The sequence below is a fragment of the Copadichromis virginalis genome, linkage group LG7 (genome assembly GCF_057382275.1).
Source record: "Copadichromis virginalis isolate Kocher_CV1m ecotype Utaka linkage group LG7, C_Virginalis_male_GT1.1, whole genome shotgun sequence".
Taxonomy (NCBI): Eukaryota; Metazoa; Chordata; class Actinopteri; order Cichliformes; family Cichlidae; genus Copadichromis; species Copadichromis virginalis.
In genome coordinates, this window is record NC_140624.1 from 14,136,832 (window position 1) to 14,163,082 (window position 26,251).

At 41.0% G+C, this 26,251-nt stretch overlaps 1 protein-coding gene and 1 non-coding gene across 9 annotated transcripts in view; both read right to left on the minus strand.

The window, feature by feature from the left end:
* Window positions 1-1,899: 1,899 nt before the first annotated feature.
* On the minus strand, window positions 1,900-1,971 carry trnaq-cug (transfer RNA glutamine (anticodon CUG)). Its single transcript has one exon. It is a non-coding gene; the product is annotated as a tRNA-Gln (tRNA).
* A 4,647-nt stretch (window positions 1,972-6,618) lies between these two features.
* Window positions 6,619-26,251, minus strand: part of megf11 (multiple EGF-like-domains 11) — an 80,230-nt gene continuing 60,597 nt past the window's right edge. For 2 of the 8 annotated variants that reach the window (XM_085461911.1, XM_085461908.1), the window contains 15 exons: window positions 23,624-23,744; window positions 20,826-20,989; window positions 20,597-20,699; window positions 17,656-17,802; window positions 16,216-16,350; window positions 14,135-14,263; window positions 13,400-13,528; window positions 12,632-12,760; window positions 12,366-12,494; window positions 12,026-12,259; window positions 11,711-11,880; window positions 11,557-11,620; window positions 10,077-10,121; window positions 9,168-9,380; window positions 6,619-8,921 (listed from right to left, as the gene is read on the minus strand). In XM_085461911.1, the coding sequence (XP_085318037.1) occupies window positions 8,746-8,921; window positions 9,168-9,380; window positions 10,077-10,121; window positions 11,557-11,620; window positions 11,711-11,880; window positions 12,026-12,259; window positions 12,366-12,494; window positions 12,632-12,760; window positions 13,400-13,528; window positions 14,135-14,263; window positions 16,216-16,350; window positions 17,656-17,802; window positions 20,597-20,699; window positions 20,826-20,989; window positions 23,624-23,744 (2,088 nt within the window). In that variant the 3' untranslated portion in view covers window positions 6,619-8,745. Of the gene's footprint in view, window positions 8,922-9,167; window positions 9,381-10,076; window positions 10,122-11,556; window positions 11,621-11,710; window positions 11,881-12,025; window positions 12,263-12,365; window positions 12,495-12,631; window positions 12,761-13,399; window positions 13,529-14,134; window positions 14,264-16,215; window positions 16,351-17,655; window positions 17,803-20,596; window positions 20,700-20,825; window positions 20,990-23,623; window positions 23,745-26,251 lie in introns of all 8 variants that reach the window. The other 6 variants (XM_085461910.1, XM_085461907.1, XM_085461913.1 and 3 more) reach the window with 4 other exon arrangements.

Below are 26,251 nucleotides of genomic sequence, written 5' to 3' on the forward strand. Positions count from 1 at the left end.
TAAGTCATTAAACTCAACAAATCAAAATGCTCTTCAGAGCTAAATGATCATCATCACACTTTGGTTTAGCATGAAAATATATATATATCACAAAGGTCCAAACGGTCCAAACGGATATTTAAGTCGAACTGCCTGAGAATATTACATACCATTTTTCTGTCAGCTTGCACTAAATTCTCTGCTCTGTGCTCTTAACTTCATGGTTATGCTACAGTGTTAACTAAAAACTTACAAAAACAACTGTGGGCCTTGACTAGGCATTTATTTGTATTTTTAGCAGATGGTGCTTCCCACCCACAAACACCTGGAGCTGCCAAAGAGCTATGTAGTATTTATTACTGCACTGGTTACCAGCAGCGCCGTCACTTTAGAGAAGACTAAATAATTATTTTGTGACTTCACATAAATTGCTTGCAATCCAAGATCAGATGTGTTGTTACAAACACAGTTAAGTTCAAGTAAGATGAAGTGAGGTTCTTCCTGTCAAAGCACAACACAGCTGTCATACTGGGCTTTTTGCAGAAGCGTGAATGTGGAGTACTGACATTACCTGACATTTCTTGATCTCAGCAAATAGCTCAGTATGAGTTGAAGGGCTAAAGCAGAAAAACAGAACATTAAGTATCTGTATGTGTTACCCACAATGAAATAACAAGCAAGCTCCAAAGCTGACAATCACTGAGATCGCTGCTGCTGTCAAACAAGAAAACATTGCATCCATGGCAACAGCTGATGAGTTATTACAAAAACCAAAACCAAAACCAAATTATCATTTTCTGATTTGATTCAGGATAACAGCTAGGCTAAAAAAGTGTGTGTGTGTGTGTGGGGGGGGGACCAGCTGTGTTGGGGTTATTGTTGAGCTTTGAAATCAGCCATTAGTGTGAATTGGTCTGCCTTGTTAGCCTTGCATTAAAGGCAATAGACAGAGTTTTATTTAATATCAGATCAGAAAAATCCAGGTGAAATTACCATATAATGATGTCTGGTCTTTGATCGCATGGGACTATTGTTGATGACATCCTCCAGAGGATTAAAAATTGTTTCGAAAATGAACATCATTACAAGGAGGACATTAGACAAGAAAGTGTTGTTGAAAAATTCTACGTTACACCTCAAGCTTGGAAAGGGGTCATCATCAAAAAAAAAAAAAAGTCATCCTTAGATAGTTAGATAGTTTTTTGTTAAGTTATGTTGTAATTTATGTTAGGTCAGTCTGTCTTGTCTCTGCTAGCCAGCTAACTAGGCCTCTTAGTTAGCTAGTTTAGAGTTTTTCTGTTAAATTACGTTGTAAATTTATGTTGCATGTAGCACCTTGGTTCCTGGAGGAACGTTGTTTCGCCTCACTGTGTACTGTTAAACTGTATATGGTTGAAGTGACAATAAAGCCAAGTTGACTTGATCATCAGCTGGTCATGCCAGCAGCACCAGTCTAATCAGCTCCTTGACTCACTCACACTTTTTCAGAAGTATACAGTTTTTCAGACCATCAGGGAAAAAGTTTGTGTTCTTTAGTTGAAAAATCCCTTGACAAAATTGGGAAGTGAGTCAGTGATTTGACTTAGACTTTCAAAAACTGTGTTTTTTTTAAATGATTTATGTTTTTCTACAAATATATGCACGTCAGACTCTTAAGAAAACTTGCAACGTGTGAGTGCATGTAAATAGTGAACGAGTCAAAGTATTGCATACCTTCTGCAACTGAAATATAAACGGAGGAGAAAGGATTTATTTCGTACTGTGGAGATTGTTTGTAATTTCCCATTAGTAAGCTGAAACGATAGATATTAGATATATTATAATCTATTTTATAAGTATTGATAGACCTAAAAAGAATCCTGTGTGTTAAACTATAGACATTTTACAATAAAAACGAGAATTAAAGAAAAATAACTTTTCAGGTCCCACCGAGATTTGAACTCGGATCGCTGGATTCAGAGTCCAGAGTGCTAACCATTACACCATGGAACCACGTGTCAGCGACCTACTAAAATCATAGAGTGAATCGTGACACATCTTGTTTCTGCAAGGTGTATATTTATTGCGGATGTATTGTTTCCCTTGTAGACCGGAATAAAAAGACAAAACTTGGGCACTTACTTGTGACTGGCAGAATTACTTCAATGCCGCTCTCACCAGCACTCGGCTGCCTCCTGGTGGTCAACATGTGTAATTGCAAGAACCGCAGGTATTGATTTTCATTCCGTTTTCTGCTCGTCTTTGAGGCACATGTGAGTATGTAAACCTCAGGGCGATTCCAATGTCTCCAGTCCACACTAGTAATAATGACCTAACCATGTCTAAATTAAGTCTACAGCCACAATTTAGTGATCTTTCATTCTGTTGTGATATTTTGATACCACGGTAGCATTTACAGGATATTGTTTTATTGTGATATTATACAGAAAAGAGTTACTCAATAAGGCCCATTTAATAGTTGTTTTTCTCTTTCTCTCTGACCCAAGAATTGATGTGTAAGACTCACAGGCTGGTACCCCAAGGTCGAAAACACCACAGAGACGAGACCACTTCCTTACTCCCATCCTCCCTTCTTTATCTCTTAGAAAAAGGCTCGTTAAAGGCCAGGTGGTTTGTTTCAGAATTCACTAATGAAAGAACTCTGTATTCTATGTCTAGGAGTGTATTTTGCTGGGATGATCATAAATTGTAGCTGAACTGATAAACTACACACAGGATACTTCTTTGCTCACAAGGCAGGAAGACGTTTCCTTATTTGGTCTGTACCGGTTTGAACTGAGAACTTGCTGACACACGAACCTTTTTTTCCTCTATATAAGCTGTTATGTACTAAATAAACCTTTGAGTCGATTGGGAGGGCAACCTAAAGCAGTCTCTGTTTTCTTGTTCTCCCAAGCTGCTCCCGAGCTCGTACTAACACGCTGAATGGCATACCTGAGTGTTACTTTAAATAATTAGGAATCTTAGAAGGAAAGGACAGAACTCTGCTTATCGCTCGTGCCTTGGAGGGAAAACCGGGATGGACATTTTTTTCCTTCACATTCCAAATCCTTTCCAGGAGGTGCACTTATGTAATTGTAATACTATGTTAAACTGCTGCTGATGAAACATCTTGCATGAGATCTTTTTGAAATACAATTAATTTAGATCTGAATATACACATTTAACGATGATCTTTCTGCAAAGAGTACCTAATAACACTTAAATTAAAAAGTGCAACTGCACATCTGTGAGTTCACCACAGTTAGCAGGCCTAGCACAAAATCAGTTTATGACTGAGATTGTTCAACTCTAGGGTAAATCTCCTTAGTTCAACCAATACCTGTGAAAAAAAAGCATTATAGACCGAGGTGCAACATTACATAGCAGGACTCACTAGCCTTGAGCACTCGCAGGGTTGTAGTAATGTGGTTGCTCTGTCTCCATAAAAATAGTAATTTCTTTAAACCTTGAGCTTTGAACTCATATGGAAACATCTGTTCTCATAGAATTCTCCATTAACAGGTCTCACCAGTTGATTTAGACAAATCTTATGTCATTTCCTTTCCCACCTTTACTTTGTTAACAGGCTTATTTAGTTATTGAGCAGTGTTAGAAGTGTCAAGGTTGGTTTTCATCTGAATTATATACAGACACAGAGGGAGTGAAAATGATCAACCTCACTGGGATGAATAGTGATTGTGCATTAAGTTAAGATCCAGCTCTGGTCTGATGGATAATCACAGTTCCTGTAGCAGGACGTGACCACAATAAAGATCGGCAGCTGAGCTCTGCTATGGATTTAGCCACAGCAGAGTGCAGTCAAATGGTGCATACTTAAATGAGAGCGCTATCACACCACAATTGATCCTGCTATCAGAAGTTCACCAGGAAAAATAGAAACTTTATCAGAAGTTGTTGTGTGTCGCTCTTTTCAAATGCTTCATGCAGACATAAATCTATTCCCTGGCTCTCAACAGCTGATGTCAGACTCAAGTGAAAGTGACAGGTTATTCTGCAGCAGCGTGGTCAGCATCCAGGTGCAGCTTTTCAGAACATGTAGATGTTTTCTTCCCTCCCCACTCTATGACAGCTTCTGTGAAAAACAGCTTTTGCGAGAGATAGAGCTGACAGGCAAATGCACCAGAAAGGTGTACGCCTTAGGACTGCATTAGAAAGTGAAAAAAGCCCTGAAGTTCTTCAGCTCAAGATTTATCAACGTTGTAAGATGCAGACCAAAGATATGCACACATATGAATCAAACCAATGACACCGCTCACATTTAACCAGTTGCAACGAGTTTGTGTCGTGTGTAGTTTTTGGTAGCGTTTGCATGTCATCTTGTCAGCTTTGCATGAATTTTGATAAAACGTGGTAGGGTTGTAGAGTGGGGTCATGTTAACAATCCATTAAAATTTGGCTTACATCCACCAAGGTCTTCAAGGTCGAATGAATGATTTATCAGTCGGAAAATGATTAAAAAAAAAAAAAAAAAGCTTTAGAACGTAGAAAAAAAATTATCCTTATAAGTGAGATGTGTCAACATATAGAAACTACTGTAAAAATATTTTAATATGTCATATATGACCTCTGACCTCACAGTTGTTAGATTAAACTGCAGGTCAAAGTGATAATAATTCTATACAGTGTTATTTAAACCCATGCTTCGTACTGCTTTTGCTTGCATTGACAACATGGAATTACATATGGGGATATACAAATATCTCGTTACTCTAGTCAAATAACCTCAAAGTTTCATCAAATACCTCATCATTAAATCTGTACCGCCTTTGTTTATACTGGTAACATTTAGGAAATGATTCTGGTATACGTGGATTTTAAATATGGCATTACAGTTTGCATCCAAATATCATGTCACATTTGACCTCTGACCTCACTTTCACATTTCACATCTGCCTTTCTTACATCTTAAAAGAAAGTATTATCAAGAAAAAGAACGAGCTGGTTATTCCTAAATCAATACCTTGTTTGATTTATTGATCATTACCTACGCCTACATTATCTGTCTAGCTGCCCTTCTCTGATTTTTACTGCACAACAAATTTCTTAAAGTAGTTTGAAAAGAACAAAGAAAAGAAAAATGAATATATACAGAATACAACACTATTCCCCTAAAAGTAAATACTACCCAGAGAATGAGCTGCCATGCCAGAGGTTTGTGCTCTTGGAGTGCTTCTTGTTAACAAAGTGAAAATGTCCAAAAAGTTCTCTGCAAGTTTTAACTGCCCACTGAAAGACTAGCAGTAATAAAGGAGAAGAAATATGTTCAAGTGTGAAGATTATTTCAATACTTTGTATAAAATGTAGTTTAAAGGGAAACAAATGACTTCCCGTGAGACAGCTGACACTGTTAAATTAGGATTAATGGAGAACAGATGTGGACAGAAGCGAATGTGCCACTAATATAGTTGCATATTTGATGGCACGCTTTACACTGAGATGTAATATTCATATAGGTGGCAGAACAAGACTCTGGAAATTAGAAACATTTTCTTTTTGTCTGTCACAGTGACTCAGCTGAAAGAGAGCACACGCTCCCCAGCAGCAATAATGATACCTGCATCTGAACGCACAGAACTTTTAAGCATTCAGTATCTGTCCAGCTTTTAGTCAAATGAAGGTTTGTTGCCGTCTGTAACTCTCTACATGGTCTGACCTCTGAGAAATCACATAAAGTATTTCAGTTCGGAAAGGCTATTCAGCAAGCCAAAAAGAAGAAGAAAAAAGAAACGACATCTCTCAAGTGCTTACCGTGCTACCGTGTGACCTCTTCCTTTTATGCTTCTTTTCTTCCACTCTAGCTCTCTTTAAAGTCCCTGGCTGTATTTGGTCCATTAGTTCCTTGACTTAGTGACTGCATTTCCTTTCCGTGGGGCATCACTCAGGGTTTGTCGGCTGTCAATTGAGTGGAGCTCAAAAAACCCGCTCCTTAATTCTTTGTAATAGTGACCCGACACCCTGCAATTTCTCCACGTTCCGGTAATTATGACAGTTATGACTCTTTTTTTTAGTAAAGCAAGCACTATGGCCTTTTACACTTGAGAGACACAGAGTTATTTCTATAACTTCATATAGACAGATACGGTTAGTCATATTAAATGTATTTGGTGATCCAACAGCGTAAATTATTTAAAAACCCCGTGCACTGAGACAAACTTAACAGCTCCAAAAATGTGTATCTTTACTTAACTCCAACAGGTCATCATCTCAGCCTATCGTGTTCATGAAGTAGACTTCTGAGCATCAATTACAACCATCAGCGATCCTGGGCGCAGTCAGAGATGAAAAACAGGCTCCACACTTTCACATAGAGTAGCAGTAAAAAAAACCTGCTTTTCTGTTTTTCACTCGTCTGCACAGTCGATCAGGAAATTACTCAAAAGAAAATGTTTAATTCCTGTGATTTCATTTATATAGCTGTCAAGTAACTCTAATGAAAGTACAATAAATGCGGTAGAATAAAGGATAAAACATTTTCCTCTGTGGTGTAGCGGATAAATTTACATGCTGTGCAGAGCTGAAGTGTACGTATGGTGTAAATCAGCTTGCTTTGCCTGGAGGTCGCTCCTTTAGAATGACAGGAGGCCAGGGGCCAGTTTAAATGATAAAAAAGTAGAATTTATGAGATTAAATGAATAAAACTGACAAGCTGATAGCGCAATCAGTAGGGGCATCTGAAGTTTTGTTAAGTTTAAAAGCCTTCATGCAACACCCCGCAACGGTGGAGACCACTCAATCAATTTTATACAGTGAATTTTAAAATAGTCGACGGGTCAGCCGGCGCCCTGCGGTGGCGAGTAAGCCTATCGCTGGTCTAAATCATGTAGTTGTCCCCTTTCTGCTTCAGTCTGCGCACAGCATATAACATCGGAGGATTTAACAGAGTTTCTATTCATGAATTTCACCCAAAGACTCATCATTAAGCCACCTGATAAGATTTGTTGTTCACCAGACCAGAACCCTTCATTAAGGGTATTAACCTGACTGAAACGGGTTTCTGATGGCAGAATAGGCATTTAATTTGAAACTTGTACCAAAACAACAACCTGCTTTGATATGACAGCAGCTAGAAAAACCTTCCTCGGAGGTCAAATAGTCACATGGTTTATGATCCACTGGTCACCACACTGGTCAAAGATGGGATAATGTTCAGCACTAATGAAACGCTGTCTGTGCATCGATTGTCAACATGTTATTGCTTCTACATAGGGTGAAATGGAATTCACATAGTGAATGAGCAAATTCATCTCGATAAATAAATAAATAAATAAATAAATAAATATGCTCTTTTAGCCTGATACAAACATAAATTTTAGATTTAGAAATGGATTTGTTTCCCTTTCTTTTTTCTTTTTTCTTTTTTTAAACATATAATTCCCTTTTGTAAATACTGCACAGGATATTTGTGGGTCTTAAACTGCTCATGTGAAAGCCTTTTTTTTCTCCCTTTTTTCAATTTACAATTTGACAGAGAGAGTGAGAACATTTTAAGTGACTTCAAAAACAGTTCACAAAATGACACCGATAATTTCACAAGAAGATAAATTGTGTTATCTACATCAGCGGGTATCCATGCTCATTTTTTTTCTTATGCTAGAATAACACAGACTTTTTTTTTTTTTTAAAAAGGAACACCATCACTAATATAAAACAATCCAAAAAAAACCAATTAGATTTATAAATACAAAAAAAGTCTAAGCAAACTCTTCTTATGACCCACTATTTTTAAAAAAAGATGTAAACCAAAACATTTGCAAGAAAAAAAAAAAAGAAGAAGAAGCTTTCACGTACAAAACAACACAAGATCAGATCACTTCATTAGTGTGGGGAGAAAAATCCAAACTTTAGACTTACTGTTACTTTCAGCAATGCAATAAATGCATGAACACTGATGACCTGAATACATTTCAAGATACACTGGGCCTCATTAACACTAAAACTAAGAGAAGCTCTTTAGTAAGACACAGAGATCACATGAGTATTAACTGTGATTGTTACTGGATAACAGTGAATAAAAAAAACCCAAATACAATATTTTACTATTTATCCATGCTTCCTCAGACTTGGCTCACTCACAGCAAAGTTTCCTTAATTAACATTTAGTGGAGGTTTCGCTACCTTTGCCCGCGCTTTTCTTCACTTCGGAGTAGATGATCGTAATCACTTTGTGGCAGCTGTGCTGTGATATGCAGCTGCTTCACAGAGAAAATTCATAAACACTATACATAGCAGATCTTTGCCTGCTTAGATATGGTGAAGGCTGTTAAACCTTCCTTCCTGTGGAGAAAATCACTTGTGTTTTGCGGGGACTTTATAAACGCTTGGCTGTCCTTGAATGTAAACTTATATGATGGGTTAAAAATCAGAGTGAAGAGAGCTCTCTCCAGGTAAATAAACTGTCCACCCACTCCATGTATACTGTCTTACAGGGTGCTTGGAAAGATATTGTTCCACTTCAGCAGGTCCATAAAGAGGCCAGCCAGCAGTTTGTGTGATCAATTATATAAGAAAATACAATGAGTGAATGATCGCTGGTGTGTGGGACACTCTATCTCCCCCCTTTCCTCTCTCTGGGCAATAGAATGGGCACCAGTGAGGGAGCTAAAGAGAGCAGGGTCCAGAAGAGCTGTGGCTGTCCTTCCATCTCAGCATGTCAGTATCTAATCGAACACACACAGAGACAAAGGGAGGGCCGTTGGTTGAAAGGTGGCTGGATGTTTCCCAGATGCCGGCACGCAGTCAGAGGCCCGGAGGACAGCGTTCCTTCTAGAGCAGAGAGCTGGGGCTTTCTGGAGGCGGTGGGGGTGTGTGCGTGGGGCTGTGACGCATGGGTAGTATGTCATAGTGGCTGGGGATGTGGCTGCTGCGGGGAAGGTCGTAGGGGCTCTGGGAGAATCCGGTGGCCATTCCATTGGGCCCCTGCAGGACGCTCACTGTCGGCTCTGTCACAGTTTGGGGAAGGAGGAAGGGAAAAAAAGTGGGAGAGATACATAAGAAGGTAAAGTGTCAGGCACAGGCTGAGGGAAAAAAAGAGACCAGAGAGGTACATGCAACAGAGACCACATATATTTTCTTTTATCAAGGCGTACAAATTCTGTACAGGATCACAGTATGGGACATGACCAGAGAGGCCATAAGCTGCAGGACCCTGCTGAGCTCCACACACAACACTCCAACAACGCACTCACCAACATCATAGACATTCCTGCTTGCACTGCCCAGGAGGGTGGCAGTGCCTCCAAAGGGCACTTCACGGTGGGAGGGGGATTTCATCTCCACATAGCTGCTCTCTGTGTGCTTGCAAGCCAGCCCTGGTGGGTCTCTAATGGTAGCATAAGGATTCTCACTATTGAGGGAGCAGGAGCTGTTGCTGCACATGGAGCTCTTGATGTAATCTGCAGCTGCCGCAAGACAAGGACATATTTAGTATCAACAGAGATGAAGTGCCTGCCACTGACTTTTAACAATGGCGTACATACTGAACTCTGATATTAAAGGACTAAAATTTAAGCTGGTATCAGAGCGTGACCAGAAGAATGGAAGCGAAACTCGTTGCCATTCTCAAGAAGCGGAACTTCTTTTGTCTCGGACAGGTGACTAATGGTGGTACGTAGTAATCAGAGTACAAAGGGGAGAGAGTGGAGGACTCGTCTCATCCATAACAGTCTCATCATACTGATAAGAGGGCTCATTAGAGACCGCAGCAAAGCTGCTTCAGACCACTCTCCACACCCTTGGGTTTCTCACATTCACCACCGATTGAACAGTGTGGAAGACAAAATGACGTATCAGGCACGGAGCCATAGAGAGCAATTACTGTTGGAATAAAACCTCAGCCCACCATGATCTTGTCCAAAGTGCAGTGAGTTTTCACATAAATTACAGAGACTATATGGATGTGGGATTTTGGGTCAGAGAAATAGCTGTCTCAGAGGGGAACACGACCCAAATGGGAAAATGGATATATGGGCTGTTAAGCATAAAAGGATTTTGTAATTTAGCTGCTAGTGAAGCTGAACAGGATTCCATATGCAGAATAGGTCTTCACAGACACGCATGCAGCACACAGCAAACTGTCCCTGCTATTCATTTCTTACCTTTCCTGGAGCCTCTTTGTGTCTGTGCCTCACCCTGTTGAACATCTGTAAACATGTCAAAACAACAAAGTCAGACATCACATTAAATTCCCAGAACGTGTGAAGGTTGACAGGCGACGTCTCATTATAGTGAAATATTATTATTTTTTTATTTTTTGAAAGGATAGGAAGAAAATGATGGTGATAAGTTACTGCCAACAACAAAATACCACAAAAAAGAAAAAGCCAAGTACTGTGACTACAACAGTTCATAGCTCAGTAAATAAAAACCACTTTTTGACTTCCCAATATAATTGATGTGCTTTGTACGTATAAACTAAATGGGGGCTCCGACTTTTAAAGTCAAGCATGACAAAGAATTAATTATAGATATTAGGTTTTTGAATGGACATCCAGCCTATTGTGATTCCCCGAGCGCTGAACACTGTCCTTTTTGTCAAAGCTGCTGGCATCTCACAGATATGCACAAGGTGTCCTCTGGTGTCTGTGCATGACCCACTTGGTTATAACGAGACTAAGACTGCTTTCTCGCTCCAAACTTGTCACATACAGTATTGAATCTAGTAAAGGACTGTGCACACTTTTCTAAAGTTAAGCAAGCCTAAGCCTAACCAGGGAGTGGATGCAAAATTGAATTCAGTGATAGAAAATAAAGCAAAACAAAGTCCAAAAGACAAACGCTCCCAAAGGGGACATGGACTGCAATCACTTCCTACTGAGGATTTTATCAGTCTTTAAAAAGGGGCCCAGTTATCTCTTGGCATCTTATATTGCAGCACTTCACGGCAACAAAGCAAAAAGGACACCTTGTGCGTATCTCTAGGACACCAGTGGCATCTGACAGAACAGCAGCAGTTGACGCCTCAGGGTCAGAATGCATTGCAACAGTGTTCAGCGCGCCTAAAGTAGGACATAAGCAGTAAAGAAAATAATAATATTAATAATACAGTATTTTTACAACAGCTCACACTGTCATTCATTATCTGTGCACCACACCTTATTCTCCACTTACAAATGGTTACCTGACAATTACCATTAATACAAAAAAAAATGACTTTGATGTGCTTACATCAAACTACCCTTTAGTTTGTTATAAACCATTTATGAAATGCTAATATGCTCCTTTTAAATGCCACACTTAATTTTCTATCGTTCACAGCCTATGTGAGTGTAGTGTTTGACCCAATGTAAGCCTTCATAGAAAAATGTGCCACCAGGGGAAGTGAAAGAGGACTAATGAGCTCATAGTGACCCCTATTCATCTTCGCACCACTGCTTTCGCTGCATATCTTATCAAAATCAGAGCAAAGGTTATGTCTAACAAGAGACCCCTGGTTCATCTTCATTCACAGCAGGTTAGCGCCAATAAAGGGTGTGTGAGAACGACACGTGTGTCTTTTGCCCTTGAATTGCTGGCTCTGTAAAGTCCAAATTCCAGATCTACGAACTGCGATGTAATAAGGGAGAGAAGAAAACTGACCCAGGTCATTGAGGTTGCAGTAGGCCCTCCATTCAGACCCATTTCTGCTCTTCAGCGTGTTTGACTGTGAAAAGAAAAAGACAATGTAGTGTTGATTTTGTACTGCAGCATGTAATTTAGAAATTTTGTGTGAAGACATGGAGGGAGTTCATACTTTGAGGGTCAGAGTGCCGTCCAAGTTGCTGGAAATGGTTGAGACCACATTACACTGAGCCACGGTGTGGTAGCTAGGGTTGGAGAAGCACTGGCCACTGCTACTGCTGCTGTTCTGGCTCTGACTGATCTCAGGAGCACTGGTTCTCATCGCGACAGTACTGCCACACTCTGAGGATTTACACACAGAAAGGTTCAAAAGCAAAATGATACCTTTTTACATTTTTTCCCATTTTAGTGATATTGCATGGGGTGTAATATCCCATCACTTACATATATTGTAAGTGATGGAAAAATGCACATGCAAGACTCTTACCAGACAGAGAGTAGTCAGTGTTGGTAATGTGCATGGCCTGTGAGTACGATACACTTGGCTGGATCTCATGGCCCTTGTCCCTCTGCCTCTGTCTGTACCACACAAACAGACTAAGCATGGCCATGATGATGAGGAGGAGAAAGATGATGCCCATGACAGCCCCTGCCGACTGGCGCTCGGAGCCTCGTGCTGGACTGATCTTTGTGTATGGGTTCAGCTCTTCCATCATCAGAGCTGCTACAGAGAAAGCAGAAAAAGTGGGTAGTTTAAACAATGCATACACATCTGTGTTTGAGCGATAATACCCCGTAAAGCCTCGGCCATCTCAATCACCTCTCACCTTGATCGCAGCGGATGCCTTTATAGCCAGGGCTACAGTAGCATGTTCCAGTCACATAGTCACAGGTAGCATTGTTCAGGCACTCGCATAGCTGCTGGCAACCATATCCAAATGTACCAGCGGGACACTCTGCATGACAGAGAGGCACATTATTACACCCATCAAAATTAAAGCACTTACAGAGTGGGAGCCAAACTGTTTATAGAACACACACTCATCTACTGGGTAATTTTGCTCAGAGCTAAAATGTGTTGTGCCTACTCAACTCTGCTCACAGCTCGTCCCAATGAAGCCGGTTCGGCAAGCACACTGGCCAGATATGTGGTCGCAGTCTGCACCGTTTTGGCAGCGGCAGACTTCGGAGCAGTCCCTGCCGTAGAACCCTGAAGGACAGCCTGGGACAGAGATGTATAAAATGTTGGGGTGGGAGGAGTGGTGAAAACAAAGAGAAGGGAAGATAACATAGAGAGTCAAGGTCAAATCGCAAAGGAACGAGGAAATCAATATCACTCAATGTCTCTGCTGCATACTCAATAAGAGACAATGTGAATGAATTGAAATGAAACATTTCCTGCTTCTGCAGAAAATGCTGTTATGCTGTCAACATAACCTAGAGGTGGAAATAAAGAAGAAGACAACTGCAAATAGTAAGAATCTATATGAGAGAAGAGAGGGGAAAACAAATGTAATTTTCATGCACAATAGCAGGAGCTCCACACTGCAAACAATACTGAATAAACCCCTCGAGGTGATGGATAATGGAAATTCAAATTAGTGGACTGATATTGATGATCTGCTCTATCCCTGGGTAAATGACTGGGATGTATTACAACCATTAATGAAATGACCATTAGTTCTGTTCTGCTATTGCTCTCTCTCGCTTTAAAAAAATAAAAATAAAAAAATAGATAAAAACATCCAGTTTCCTTGTAATCAGAAAAAAAGCATTGTTTCTCACTTGTCATCTGCTGCAGTTCTATTAGACTGCCAGTAGATGACACTGTGTGTCTACTAACTGGATGGGAGAAACTCACGCTGTGTGCAGTAGAGACCGGTCCAGCCGGGGCTGCACCTGCACTCTCCATCATAGGCACTGCACTGGGCTCCATTGTGACAGTTACACGAGTTGAGACAATCAGGGCCCCAGTGCCCAGAGGGACAGGCTGCAGACGCCAGAGACACAGTCAAACTCATGGTCACGCACTCTCCCTTACATACACTACGTCCTAGACATGCATACATGAATCACATAACACATATGTTTGAGGAAAAGTCCAGACATTCTCCACGCTTTCATACAATATGTTAAAATGATACATTTGGAAGAAAATCCAGTTTTGTCATTACCCTCCACAAGCCCACAAGTTGTAGTGTTGGAAATTGCTGTCAGGTGAATATGTATGGATTATCACCCGTGTGATCGTTAGTTGTTGTTTTTTTTTAGTTTAATAGTTAATGCAATTAAAAAAAACACACACACACATCAATTTCCCATGCCATGGCAGCTCAAAGTTCTGCTAATGATCTTTGGCCTACAGTTCTGTAAATCAAAGAGCATAATGTATTACAACAATCATTTAAGCAAGCTGTGTGTTTTACATCAGCTGGTGCTGAGGTTAGTTCTCTCTGTGCGCCGGGTCATGAAGATGATTAATGTGTATGAAGGTAAGGGTGAGAGAGAAATTAGGAGTGGAGACAGACAATGAGAGTGGGAAAAGTGGACAAATGAGCAAATTACAGAGTGGATGAAGGAAGGAAGGAAGCCATACCCTGAGAGCAGTCCTCTCCTATCCAGCCAGGAAAACACTGGCAGGAGCCATCAATGGGGTTGCAGGTGCCGTTGTTGGTGCAGAGGCAGATCTCGGCACAAGCTCTCCCGTACCTGCCACTTGGACAGACTGCAGAACAGAAAGAAACAACACACCACTTTACGAATAAACAAAAAAACTGCTCTGCCTCTTTTAAGATTAGAAAAACCCATTAACATTATGACACTAAACTTAGGCACATTACTGTGAACACATTTATGAAAACACACTGATTTTTTGAAAAGGTTGTGTAAACATGTTCCTCTAATGGATGATATCCTTTTATTTGAGTGGACACGAAATGATCTGCTTAAACAAAAGGAGGAGTCAGTCACTGCCTCCTGTGGCACAACTGCCCCATTTCCACTGCTTAGAGTGGAATGAGTGATGTGCCAAAGAATTAAAATAGACCATGTACACAGACCACTGTATACATTTTTAATGAAATTAATATTTCAATGCATCCAGGCACTCTTCAATAAGAAATATTATTTCCAGTGAAACCTCGTTTGTGTTTCCTTGTTGGACCATGGGACAAATTAAACCAAGGTGTATCTCAGTATCAGGATCAGGGAGCTGCAGTGCCAGCAGATGCAATAAACGTCTCACATAAAAGAATAGCCACCGTTAGGAATATCTGATAAGGTGGCAGGCTGTGAAAGAGATGGGTCTGACTCATTATCATGGGGGGTGATTTTAATGATTATATTTCAACTGGTTTTTCCCTCTTCTTGAGAGCTCTTTCAACCTCTTTCAAGCAGGTTGTCATTAAGCCATGAGGTTGGCTCCCCCATACTGTTGCTTCTGGGGATTCAAGCCTCAGCTCACTGGGAGAGCTTCATTAGGCTGGGACTTTGTGTGCTGGACAGAGGACAAGTGAGGACACAATGGGGCTCAACAAGAGGATAATGTGCATGATGATGGCCATCTCTGTCCCTCGTCGCCTAACGCCCGCTCACCAGTAATTATGGTTCAGACAAATTAGGACTCGTTCTCGCTTTTACTTTTCCCTCTTCCTTCAGCTAAGCTATTAAACTTTTATTTGTAAGACATTGCTTAAAGCCATGAAAGAGAATTCAAAAATTCCTCATCGCCTATCTGTAATTTATTAAAAAAAAGAGGTAAATTATTAGAGGAAAAAAATCTACAGCGCATTTGTGTGAAGGTATCTCTTCTCAGAACGGCGGAGAACATTTTTAATGTGGAACCACTGACACGACAAATACAATACCTTGTCACACAAATGAACTGAAATCAGCACGCTGTTCAATGGATGGACAGTGTGGAGACAAAAACTACTGTGACACACACATAGTATACATTCATTCTCTTTCTCAGTTTCCTACTAAATGTTCTCTTTGACCAGACATATAGCTAAACGTCTTGCAAAAAACAAAACCCTCTTTGTAAAACATTTATCAAGATGTCATGACGCTACAAGAAGTAGTTGCTGAGAAATGTCGCTTATAAGGAATAAAAAGTGCCAAACCAAGTTGTTTTCATATAACATCCTCAGTAACGCCACAAAAGAAAAGTTGCCTTGAAAACAAGTTTAACAATAGAAACAGGTGTGTTTGTGCATTTCTTTGTCTGTATATTAATGAAAGCAATTTACATACAGCTCCTTTTGCAGAATTAGGCAAGGGGACAGCAAAATTTACTTAAAATATTCTTTGTCTAAAAATGTGGCTCTTAGCAATTTTCCATCCTCTGTTGAAGGTTGTTTTTTTTGTTTACTTTTGTTTTTAGCTTAGGTTGCATCGATAATAGTCATATTTTAAAGTTTCAAGGCTAAGATGCTAGTGCGAGAGGCAGCAGGTCATCTTATTAGGACCAGTGTGCAAAGAGAGGACTTAAACAAAATGTACAGGAACAACATGATCAGTATTATTCCCTTACAGATTTCTGTATTTTATACAAAGGCATTTTCAAAAATAACCAACAAAAAAAGAAAAAAAAAACACTCAAACTTCACAGTGAATGAATTTCACTGTACGTGAAAGAGCAGGATAAAGGTCAAAAGGACATAGAAGACTACTTGCCTTGGTTGCACAGCGAGCCGGTAAAGCCAGACAGGCACTCACAGTGGCCCGTGACATGATGGCATGGCCCGGTGCTGTGCACACACTGTGGACACGACTGGCTGCAGCGGTGCCCGTAGAACCCCGGAGAGCAGACTGGAGGCAGCAGAGTGTGGCAAGAGACGACAGAGAATCAGTCACCAGCGTTGGATGAAACAAGAGGTATATAGTAATGAAACAAAGCATGACAAGAGTGATCAAGGGAGTGCAGAAAAATCAAGGCTGCGAGAAGTAAAGCAGAAAAGACAAGGAGCGACAGCAAAGGCAGGGGAAAAGTATAAAAGTCAGTCTCCATTGTAATCACTGCCATTTTATCTGCAGCCAGAGACAGAATAGTAAACGAGTTAAGAGCATAGTGAGTCTATTTTACGTCAAGTCATGAGAGCAGCCTGATGATCTATATATGTGAGGAGACACACAGCTGTGTTAATAATGCAAATTTCATTGAAAGAATGTGAACTGAGAGATATATAAACGGTGGTGCAGAAGTTATTATATAACACTTTATGCAAAGATTGTGCAACCATTATAAAAAGCTGCAATTTATATTAAAAACATATTTTCATTCCAGCGCTACACATTCTAAGAGCGCCTTAGGAATACTTACACTATTTTCACAGCCAGTGATTCGGAGAAAACTGTCAGGGGACAGCTGGGTATTTCTAAAATAGAAACCTTTTAGAAACTGACAAAACAACCTCAGTTGTAGCTTGACAAACTTGCAATGTTAAGTTTACCCAGTGGATTTTATTTTAAGCACCAGGTGTGGTGCATTTTTATCATCCTCTGGAGAAGCATGCAATTAGTTAACAATATTTCAGTAAGGGAAAAAGTGCAAAACTGCAGTTACGAGGTTTCTAGCTGACGAGAAAATTATCTGTGTAAATATTGAGTTTGGAGGAGTAACCATTTCCCCTCTCTGTCTCTCACACACACGGCGTGTTTAAGTCTCTCCACTCAAATTGATGTTTACAGGTTTGAGACAGTGAATTCACTCCCAATCAGTGAGTTCATCACTTGAGAGCACCTTCAGACAGACCCCATTCGGAAACCAGCGCTGGCACTCCCAGTGAGCATACCCTCTGATGAGCCTCAGGCAAGGACTGTGAGTCTCCCACTGTGAGGTGGTTGTTGAGGACTGTGCCAGAAGGGGGTGAGAAGTGTGTCAGTGTGTGTGTATGTTTATGTGTCTGGGGGAATGCCATTGGGGCAAAGACACTGTGATTACATGATAGCTGTGATGAAGGGTTTACACTCAAGCAGTTATGTCCAACAACAATTCTTCAAAGATCAAACAAGGTCAGTGCTGTGATGGAGTTTGCAAGTATGATGGTCTCAGTGAAACAGATTTATTTCCTAAGGGTTTAGATAAAAAGAAGTTGCTTCGAGAAAGAGGCTCACTTCTTTTGCAGGACGTCCCTCTGTATCCAGGTGCACACACACATGTGCCGTCCTCGGGAGAGCACGATCCTCCGTTCTGACAGGAGCAGCTGACTGAACAGTTGGGTCCCCAGAAGCCTTGTGGGCACACATTATCACAGTGGATTCCTGCAGGCATGTTACCAAATCTTCAGTGAATGCATATTAAGAAGGCAAAAGACTGGTAAGCTGATAAATTCTAAACAGAGTGCCATCTGTAAAAACACATCATTAAGGGGCAGCATTCACAATGCTTGATCATTGCACATCTTTTCAGGGTTATTAAACTAACATGAATCATTGACTTATTTTAGTTTTGAATAAAGAAGCTGCAGTTTGGAGGGTGTTTTTTTTCAGCCCATCTTTCACACTCTGCTTCTCCTCTCCAAATGTATTTTATTTTTGATCTGACTGGAGCTCCTTGCCAGTGCACTGTGTTGATTAACAGGGTTGAGTCTCAAGAGAGGCCAAGCTTGTCTCCCATTCTCTTTCAGCAGAGCAAGGGTAGTGCATGGAGCTGAAGGGAAGTACTCAGACCACAGTCTGCAAGTGTCACAGTGTCTTTTTTTTTCTGTGGCTTCAACCAAATGCAAAACACTGCATCCATACAGGGCTCTCACTGTGAATGCATTAGCATGCCCATCAGAGCGCCATGTTTTCCTTCAGAAAAAAAAATTCACGCGTGCCGTTCTACATGTATACAGCCGGGTATAGAAAGTGTGGCATAGCCCTGCAATTGCACATGCACACGGTCGGTGTCACACAGTCGCACAAATGCATGCAAACTCTGCAACCTTTCAAGCTTCAGCCCTCAGTTCGAAGCCTCATTTGAAATTTCCTTTGAGCGAGAATATCTGAGAATGGTGTGGCAATTAAAGCGGCATTAGTGCAGTACCTTTGAATTAAACCTGGACTAAACTCTGGGGACTAATGTTATACGGTAACCATGGCACCTTAAGGCTATATAGGATAGGAAATGTTAAGTCTGATGAGTGGGGGGCTAGATGGGTGTGGGGGGTACAGTCGCAGTGATTAAGTCAGAAGCTGTGCCATGGACATCAAAAGGAGGGCAAGGCTTGTGCAAGTGTGTTTGAGGTTCTGCTAGGGCAGGCAGGAAAAAAAAGAAAAACAGTGGCTGGCTTTACTGTCAGAAAATGAATGCGGACAGAGCGTCACATTTTTCAGTCTAATGGTGACAAACAGAGGGGCTTTGGGTGCCTAGTGAGGGAGAAGAAGAAAGAGTGAAAGAAGCCAGAACTGAAGTCTCTTCAAAGGAGGCTTTTCGCTGAGAAGTGCCAGAGGTCCTACTATCCAATTTGTACAGTGAGCACAGCGAAGCAAACCTCTCTCTCCCTTTTTAACTCTCTCTCTCCTAGTGCATGTAAACACACATCACATTACCTGCTTCGTGTCATGGACCAGAATCTCTACAGAAATAAAAGGCAAAGGTCTATTTAACATGGTCTAGCACGATGCCCTCTGCATCAAGTGTCTAGTCAGAGAACTTTTTTAAATCTTTGTTGGCTGATGTCAGGCTCACGACAGTTCAGTAACAATTCTGTGGGTCATAGTCGGCCTAGCCACTTAAGCGCGCACACTCCTAAAGTCAAGCTTCTTGACAATTTAGGCAAGCCTCACAATAGAGCCAACACCAAGTTGACAGCAAAGTAGAATGCAATACCAACCCTGGCACACTCAGTGATATGACAGTGTTTACAAAAATAGCTGTAAACAGACATTTCACTCCATCCCTGACTCAGTCCTGTGACGAATCCCACATAGCCCTCTCTCTAGGTGCTCCTTCCTTCAGAGAGACCGCTGTCAAGCCGCTGCAATTTAAGTATGTATGTGTGTGTTTGTCCGACCCACTGGGCTGCACGCTGCCCCCAGCTCTGCACCCTGGTGACTCAATTAAGGCTGACAGATGGTCCCGACCTGTGCGGGATTCAGAGCATGAGAGGCCCGTTTTGCCGGCTCCATTCTTGCAGATAATAAAACCCACATTGTTTCCCAGAATAAATGCCCGAAGCTCGGGAGGGTGAATGGAGTGGGATGCTGAGAGCTCACAGGCTTGACCTTTCCTGCTGAATCTTTTTCCCTCTCCGACTGCACCTCTCTGCCCAAGCTCAGAGACCAGGTCCTTTGCTAGCCCCCTGTATTTGACATTCAGATGCGACGCTTCATTTTTGAGCATAATGACTCTCACCCTTGCTGTGACATTCATACTTTCCAACCTCCAAGCTTTTTCCCTGTAAGCAAATGGTTTAAATGACAAGAAACAGAGAGCGAACATATGGACGTGCAAACCCCCCAAAAAACGAAAAACTATTGCATCTAGAGGGGATCAGATTCCAGTGGAGAGCTTGTGATAGCAAAGAACGATTGATACTCTGGTGAATAAACGCGGCAGCTGGTTTAATCAAATTTCCCAATAAAATGCAAACTCTAATAAACAGAACCAAAAATAACAATATCACAAGACATATCTAAAAATCTTGAGAGCAATGTGGGCCAATTATTTGATTCAGTTTGCAAATATTTAGCTGATGATTCAGTTCAGTCCTTGTGTGTAGCCGGCATCATATAATATAAGCATGATTGCATAGCAGCTTCCAGCGTGCCAGCCAAGGGAATTAATTTAGAGCTCAATTCTCAACATCTCTCATTCGGCTATGCCACCGGCGCAGTGGCAAAACAAATTGAACATTTAATTAACAAAACACTGTGTAGACATTCTGTAAACATACTGTACTGCTCAAGCCATGAATGCTGCAGCATATTTTCCTGTTATGGTAAATCAGTGTGTCTGACTGGCATCTAATGTCTTTGATTTTCAGCTAATGAAGATAACTACTAAAGACGGGCCGCTTCTGCTCCTAAAGACAGACTACTGTGATTTTGTTGTGAAAAAAGGAGTACAAACCTGTCCAGCCAGGGTAGCAGCGACAATAACCGCTCACTGGGTCACAGCCATCGGCGTGGCTGCAGTCGCAGCGCTCACGGCACTCCAACCCATACGTACCCTCCTGACAACGACGATAATAATAAGAAAACTTGATCTAACTCTTCTAAAATACAGCACAATGATGCAAAAGATTTAGCTGGGTCTTCACATCAATCTCTCAGTTAAAAAGAAAGAAAGACAGACTTACAGGGCAGGGCTCGTCACAGTGCTCTCCTCTCCAACCAGGAGAACATGTGCAAGTGCCATCTATAGGATCGCATGCAGCTCTGTTGCTACATAAGCATGTCTGATTACAGCCCAGACCCCAGGCACCACTGGAACAGAGGATGGAGCAGTCCACACCCTGCCAACCTCGAGTAACAGAGAGAGAAAAATCAAACTATAAACATTTATACAAGAAAAGCGACATGAAGGCTTTATATTAAAATTACCAGACAACTGAACAGTCTAAATCAGGGATGTCAGCTCATTTTATATCATTGGCCTCATACAGTCCACTTTGATCTTGAGTGGGCTGGACGAGTGAAACACTCCTTTCTATGAGTGCAAAGAAGTTTAACTACCCACTTGATCCATGAGATATCTTAATAATAGAAAAAGAAGTGCAATGTCAACTGTGCATCTCAGTTTTTCTGCACACCAAAGGAATTCTGCTCTGTCATCACGACTCTTTCAGCATAAATTGCAAGAAATGTGTAAAACTTCAGAAAAAGTTCTGCAAGGTCATTCACAGAAAATGTTGTATTTTATAATTACTGTGGACCCATTGTAATAAACTGTCATTTCTATAATAGTGAAAGGAACAAAAAAACTGGAAGCTTACTCAAAATTAATTGTTTATCTATAACTTTGTTGTAACATCAGTGATCATGAGGAAGGTCTTCATCTGAAGAAAAGATGGAAAACTTAAGAAACAGCTGTTTAAATCCTGAAAATTAGGTCCTCCATCACATTTTTAAAATCATTCCAGTAGGCTGGGCCGATTTTTGCCCTCAGGCCTTATGTTTGACACCTTTGGTGTAAATAATGGTGAGCTACAATGGTTTTTGCCCTTGTGCTTGAACCCTAAAGATTAATTTAAATAAATGTGATATGATTCAGCTGCAAAGAGAAAACACACCTCTAAGAATGGCAATGTATGAATGAGCACAATAACTATGGATGGACTTGTATAAATTTATTCAGTCCTACTGACTTTGGAGAGTTCTTAAGTTTCTCTTCAGTGCGTCCAGTACAATGGGTAAAAGATTAAAAAAAAAAGTGGTATATTGATAGCATCTGGACTTTGGTAACCTCTTCAGTTGTTTTATTGTGTTCAAATATAATAAAGTTTTTACTTCCAGAGAAATATATCTATATGTCCTGGATATATTGCCCCCAAAACATTGAATAGACTCAACTGTTGGCAGTCAAAATTTACGATTCCTCTATTAACCCACGAGTTAACATCTGTGTGCATGAGTGAAATCTCTCAGGAATAATTGATCTGGGTGGTACTATTGACTGTGTATACTGTGTATTTGGTGCACACTTATTATTTTTATCTTTTATCTGGTGGAAAACAATACAATCTGAGAAAGGAAAATGTTTTTATAGGCAATGAGAGGTTAGAAGGTAAGAAGGATTTGATATCAGTGAGACATTTATGCAGTGCTGTGTAAAAAATCTTGAGCCACCCCTCATTTCTTTATAGTTTGCTTCCAAGGAGCCAGACTTTCTTGTAATTTTTAAAGTGGCCTGCAGCAATAGTTCTCCAGGCTTTCTGAAGGTCCTTGAAAGTTCTTCTTTTAACTTTGGCTACTTTTTCAGTCATTTTTCAGTGTAGTCTTTGCTGTCTTTCACAGAAATATATCGCTTGGCACCTTGTTATTAGCAGTCTGTCACAAAACCAATAATTTGTGCCTATTTCTTTAGTTGAATCAATGAAAAATGCCAAAGATAACACCGTTTGATGGCCATAACATAATATTTTTGCACCAGCAAGGTGATTCCCAAAGTGCTATTGGCCAAAAACGTGGCATATCTTGGCATTGTGTGCAGCGTGTCCTTAAACACTCTGAGGAAACTGGACAAGTGGAGGACAAAAGAAAAAGTGGCAGATCTGAGTTTAAAAAAGAAAAAGTTGGACTTAAAATCAGTTGCAACAGCTTTTTATTAAGGAATGAATCCAGATTTGAAGGTTTTAGTTTAGATTGTTGAGGAGGAGTTTAGGACAGAGGTACGATAGTGACCATCTACAGCCACGTGTAAAGCATAGTGGAGGCTCCGCCATGATTTGGAGTTTGAGGTCAGTGGTATTGTGACTCTTGTCAAAATGTATCGCATTGTCAACAGAAAATAGCGTCATACATTGATCCATCATGTAAAACCATCTGGAAATTGTCTGATTGACAGTGGCTTCATTTAACAGCATGACAATGATTCTACACACACAATTGCATACTATCAGTCATAGATTGGCCTCCCCACACCATGCTCGTTATTATTAAGTGCTCTTCAAGAAGCCTGGAGAACTATTCCTGAAACCTACATGAAGAAATGACAAAAAAAGCTTGCCTAAGAGAGTTCATGCTCTGCTGAAGAATAAAGGCGGTCATACCAAATTTCATTAGAATTGTACGAACAGTTTTTACCTTGCATGTTGCATTCTCATTCATGTTTGCACATTTCAATGAATCAATGCACCTATTTCACATTTTCCTTGAGAAACACATGGAAATGAGGGGTGGGTCAATGAGGGGTGCATTGTACCATAAAATTTTGTCTTAAGAAATTAAGAATAGCTTATGACATGTATTATTCATTAGACTGGAAAATTGAACAGATTAAAGTTTGTACAGGAAAACAACCCAATGCACAGAATGCAACTGAATTTAGTCCATAAGAATTTATGTGTACAAATGTTCATCCATCTGTTCATCTGCACAGCCAGTACACCTTATCTCATGATATAGAAGACTTGTGCTCAGCCTCATGATTCTTTACCTTCCTTGCAGAAGCAGGAGCCATCAACAGGAGAGCAGGATGCATGATTATGGCAAGAGCAGGTGGACAGGCAACTACGTCCAAACAGACCGGGTGGACACACTGTAGAGCAGTCCTCACTCTGTGGGAGAAATAACGCAAAGTTATGCAGCACACAGCCAACATAGCAATAAATGCTGACACTGGCAGACTGAAAAAGGAATAAAATAGTCTGAAAGGATGTGGACTAAAACACTGGGAAGGTTGACTCTATTTCTCTGTATAGCTTACTAAGCTGTTTACTTAAACAAGTCACATTGTGTCTGTATGGAGACTGAAATTGAATGGATTTAAGAAAGTAACTGAAGTTCAAAGGAAGGACCACACTTGATCAGCTCAAGCTATCTCTTCTTAACTTCCAATTATGCACTCTATATATTCTGACAGCGCCTGTTCTGAGCCATGGTTTGCAACCCCATTTCACCCCATCTCTCAACTTCTCTCTTCATCTCCATCTCCCGTTAGATTTCCTTTTCAGCTGAGACGCAGGCAGGACTCCAAAGTTGGAGAATCCAGACTTTTCACCGCTTTCTCCAATCAAGCAATGACTAACTTTGCACTCTTATCTAATCATCTTCACTCTATTAATGCAATCTTTTGAGTTCTTAATAAACTAAAGTCACATTAAGTTACTGCCCTTGCCTTGTGAAATGACTTGCGGAAGATGTATTTTGCAAGCCTTACTCTATAAGGGTGTTCAAAATCTGACACTGTGGAGCCCACTCAAGCAGTCAAGACAATGTTGGCATGCAAATGGAACTGGCACACTGAAATGAAATAAAAATATGGCTCATAAGCATAACAAGTTGCTGTTTGCAAGCTTCCCATGGACTGGATTACACTACACTGCATTACATTACATTGAAAGGTAAAGAAGAACATCCTGGAGTTTGTCTGAGATCTGATTTATGGATGCTTATTGCGATGGACATTGGAGATGATGAAACCATCATGAATTGTGAGCCAAACTAAATCACAAAAATATGTAAAACATCTGTGTGTTCAAACAGACAAAGAAACTGGATTTTTGAGTTCGAACCACTTCTGTGGCTTCAACTTTACCGGTTTGCTGAGTGAGCCAACTTAGCATGCCAAACGGAATCAACAAAAAATGGCAACTTTTAAGATACTCATAATGTGTCCTTTGGCACCGGTGTCCTTGACACACTGTCAGCAGCAGTCTTGGACACAGAGAGATAATGGTCCTCTTTTAATGAGCAAATAAGTCAGCATCAGGAGATTGAGGCTTGGGTTAAAACATGCACCTTCCCCACATTAACCCTGCCCATAAATGTGATGCCAAGGGGTCCTTTACAAGTTTGCCTGTGATCATTTGGGAGCAAAACCCATCTCATTGTTGCCATTACCCTGTGCGTCACAGCACTGATGGCAAAAAACACATTGTGCTCGTCTGTGAGACATTAGCAGCTTTCCATGGATTTGACAGCATGGGAATGCAATAGGGCTGAATCTTGTGGTGAGAACATTGTATCTACATTTTAGCACGTGGGTCCTCATCAGGCTAGATATTCAGCCAAAGCCACACTAGGCAAAAACAGCGATAAAATCCAAGTAAATGAGTTCCACAGTGAAATGGATGGACAGGATCCCACAGGTATCACTTATAGACCAACTCTCTAACCTCTCACTCTAATATACCATAGAAAAGATTGGCAGCCACATTGGCACAGCCTTTTAGTGTTGTTGCATTAAAATTAAGTATCTGGTAAAGGACATGAAGTACTCCGTCTCTGTCCTCTGCATCCTGCTGTCATTAGAATTTCTCTGCTTTAAAGGCTGAGCACAACCCACCTCCACCGCTCTTGTCCCTCCCTCAGCTAGAGATCACAGCCAGTCTATGGATGCCCACACCCTTTGTTTCAAACCCTGACTTGAGTGACAGGTGACACAATGATTTAGAGTTCCAATTAGAGGCCCAGAGGAGTCCTGAGTGGCTCTTGCTTCGCTCACCAGAGATCTGGGGGACTGCTGGCTGCTCACTGCTCTCATTATCATTTTGAACTCAGTTTAAACATGAGGCAGGAGGAGATGTGCCAGTGGACGCCAGGGGCAGAACACACATCTTAAAACATCTCTCCTCCCCGTACACCACATAAAAGCGCCTGTCTGCGAATGAAATTTTTATCAATCGGTTGCAATAACCTTTGTTCTGCCGCAAACGACAGCTTCAAGACTGCTAACAATAGCAGTTCAGTTACAGTTGTTAAGTGCGGCAAGAAGTTCGACCGGCTGGGGGGTGGGGGGTGGGGGAGGGCTGGACAGAGGGGGACTGGCAGGGAGGTGCAGTCTTTCTTCAGAGCTCAGGCAATTTACTGGTGACTGGACTCATGGATAAAACGTCATACAGCCACAAATGACCATGGATTTTGCTGCCTCCATGACTGCGTTGAATTCCACTTGGTTTCCCCCCTCACAGTGCGGACTCCAGTGGTTGGTCTGTTCTCAAGTGGGGAAAGGCAGCTCTCTCATTAGTCGACTGATTCATATTCCTTCTGAGCTGGGAAGGATAGAAGTCTGGATGTGGAGAATCATTATTAATACACGGGCTGTCAGTCCATTGCATAGGAG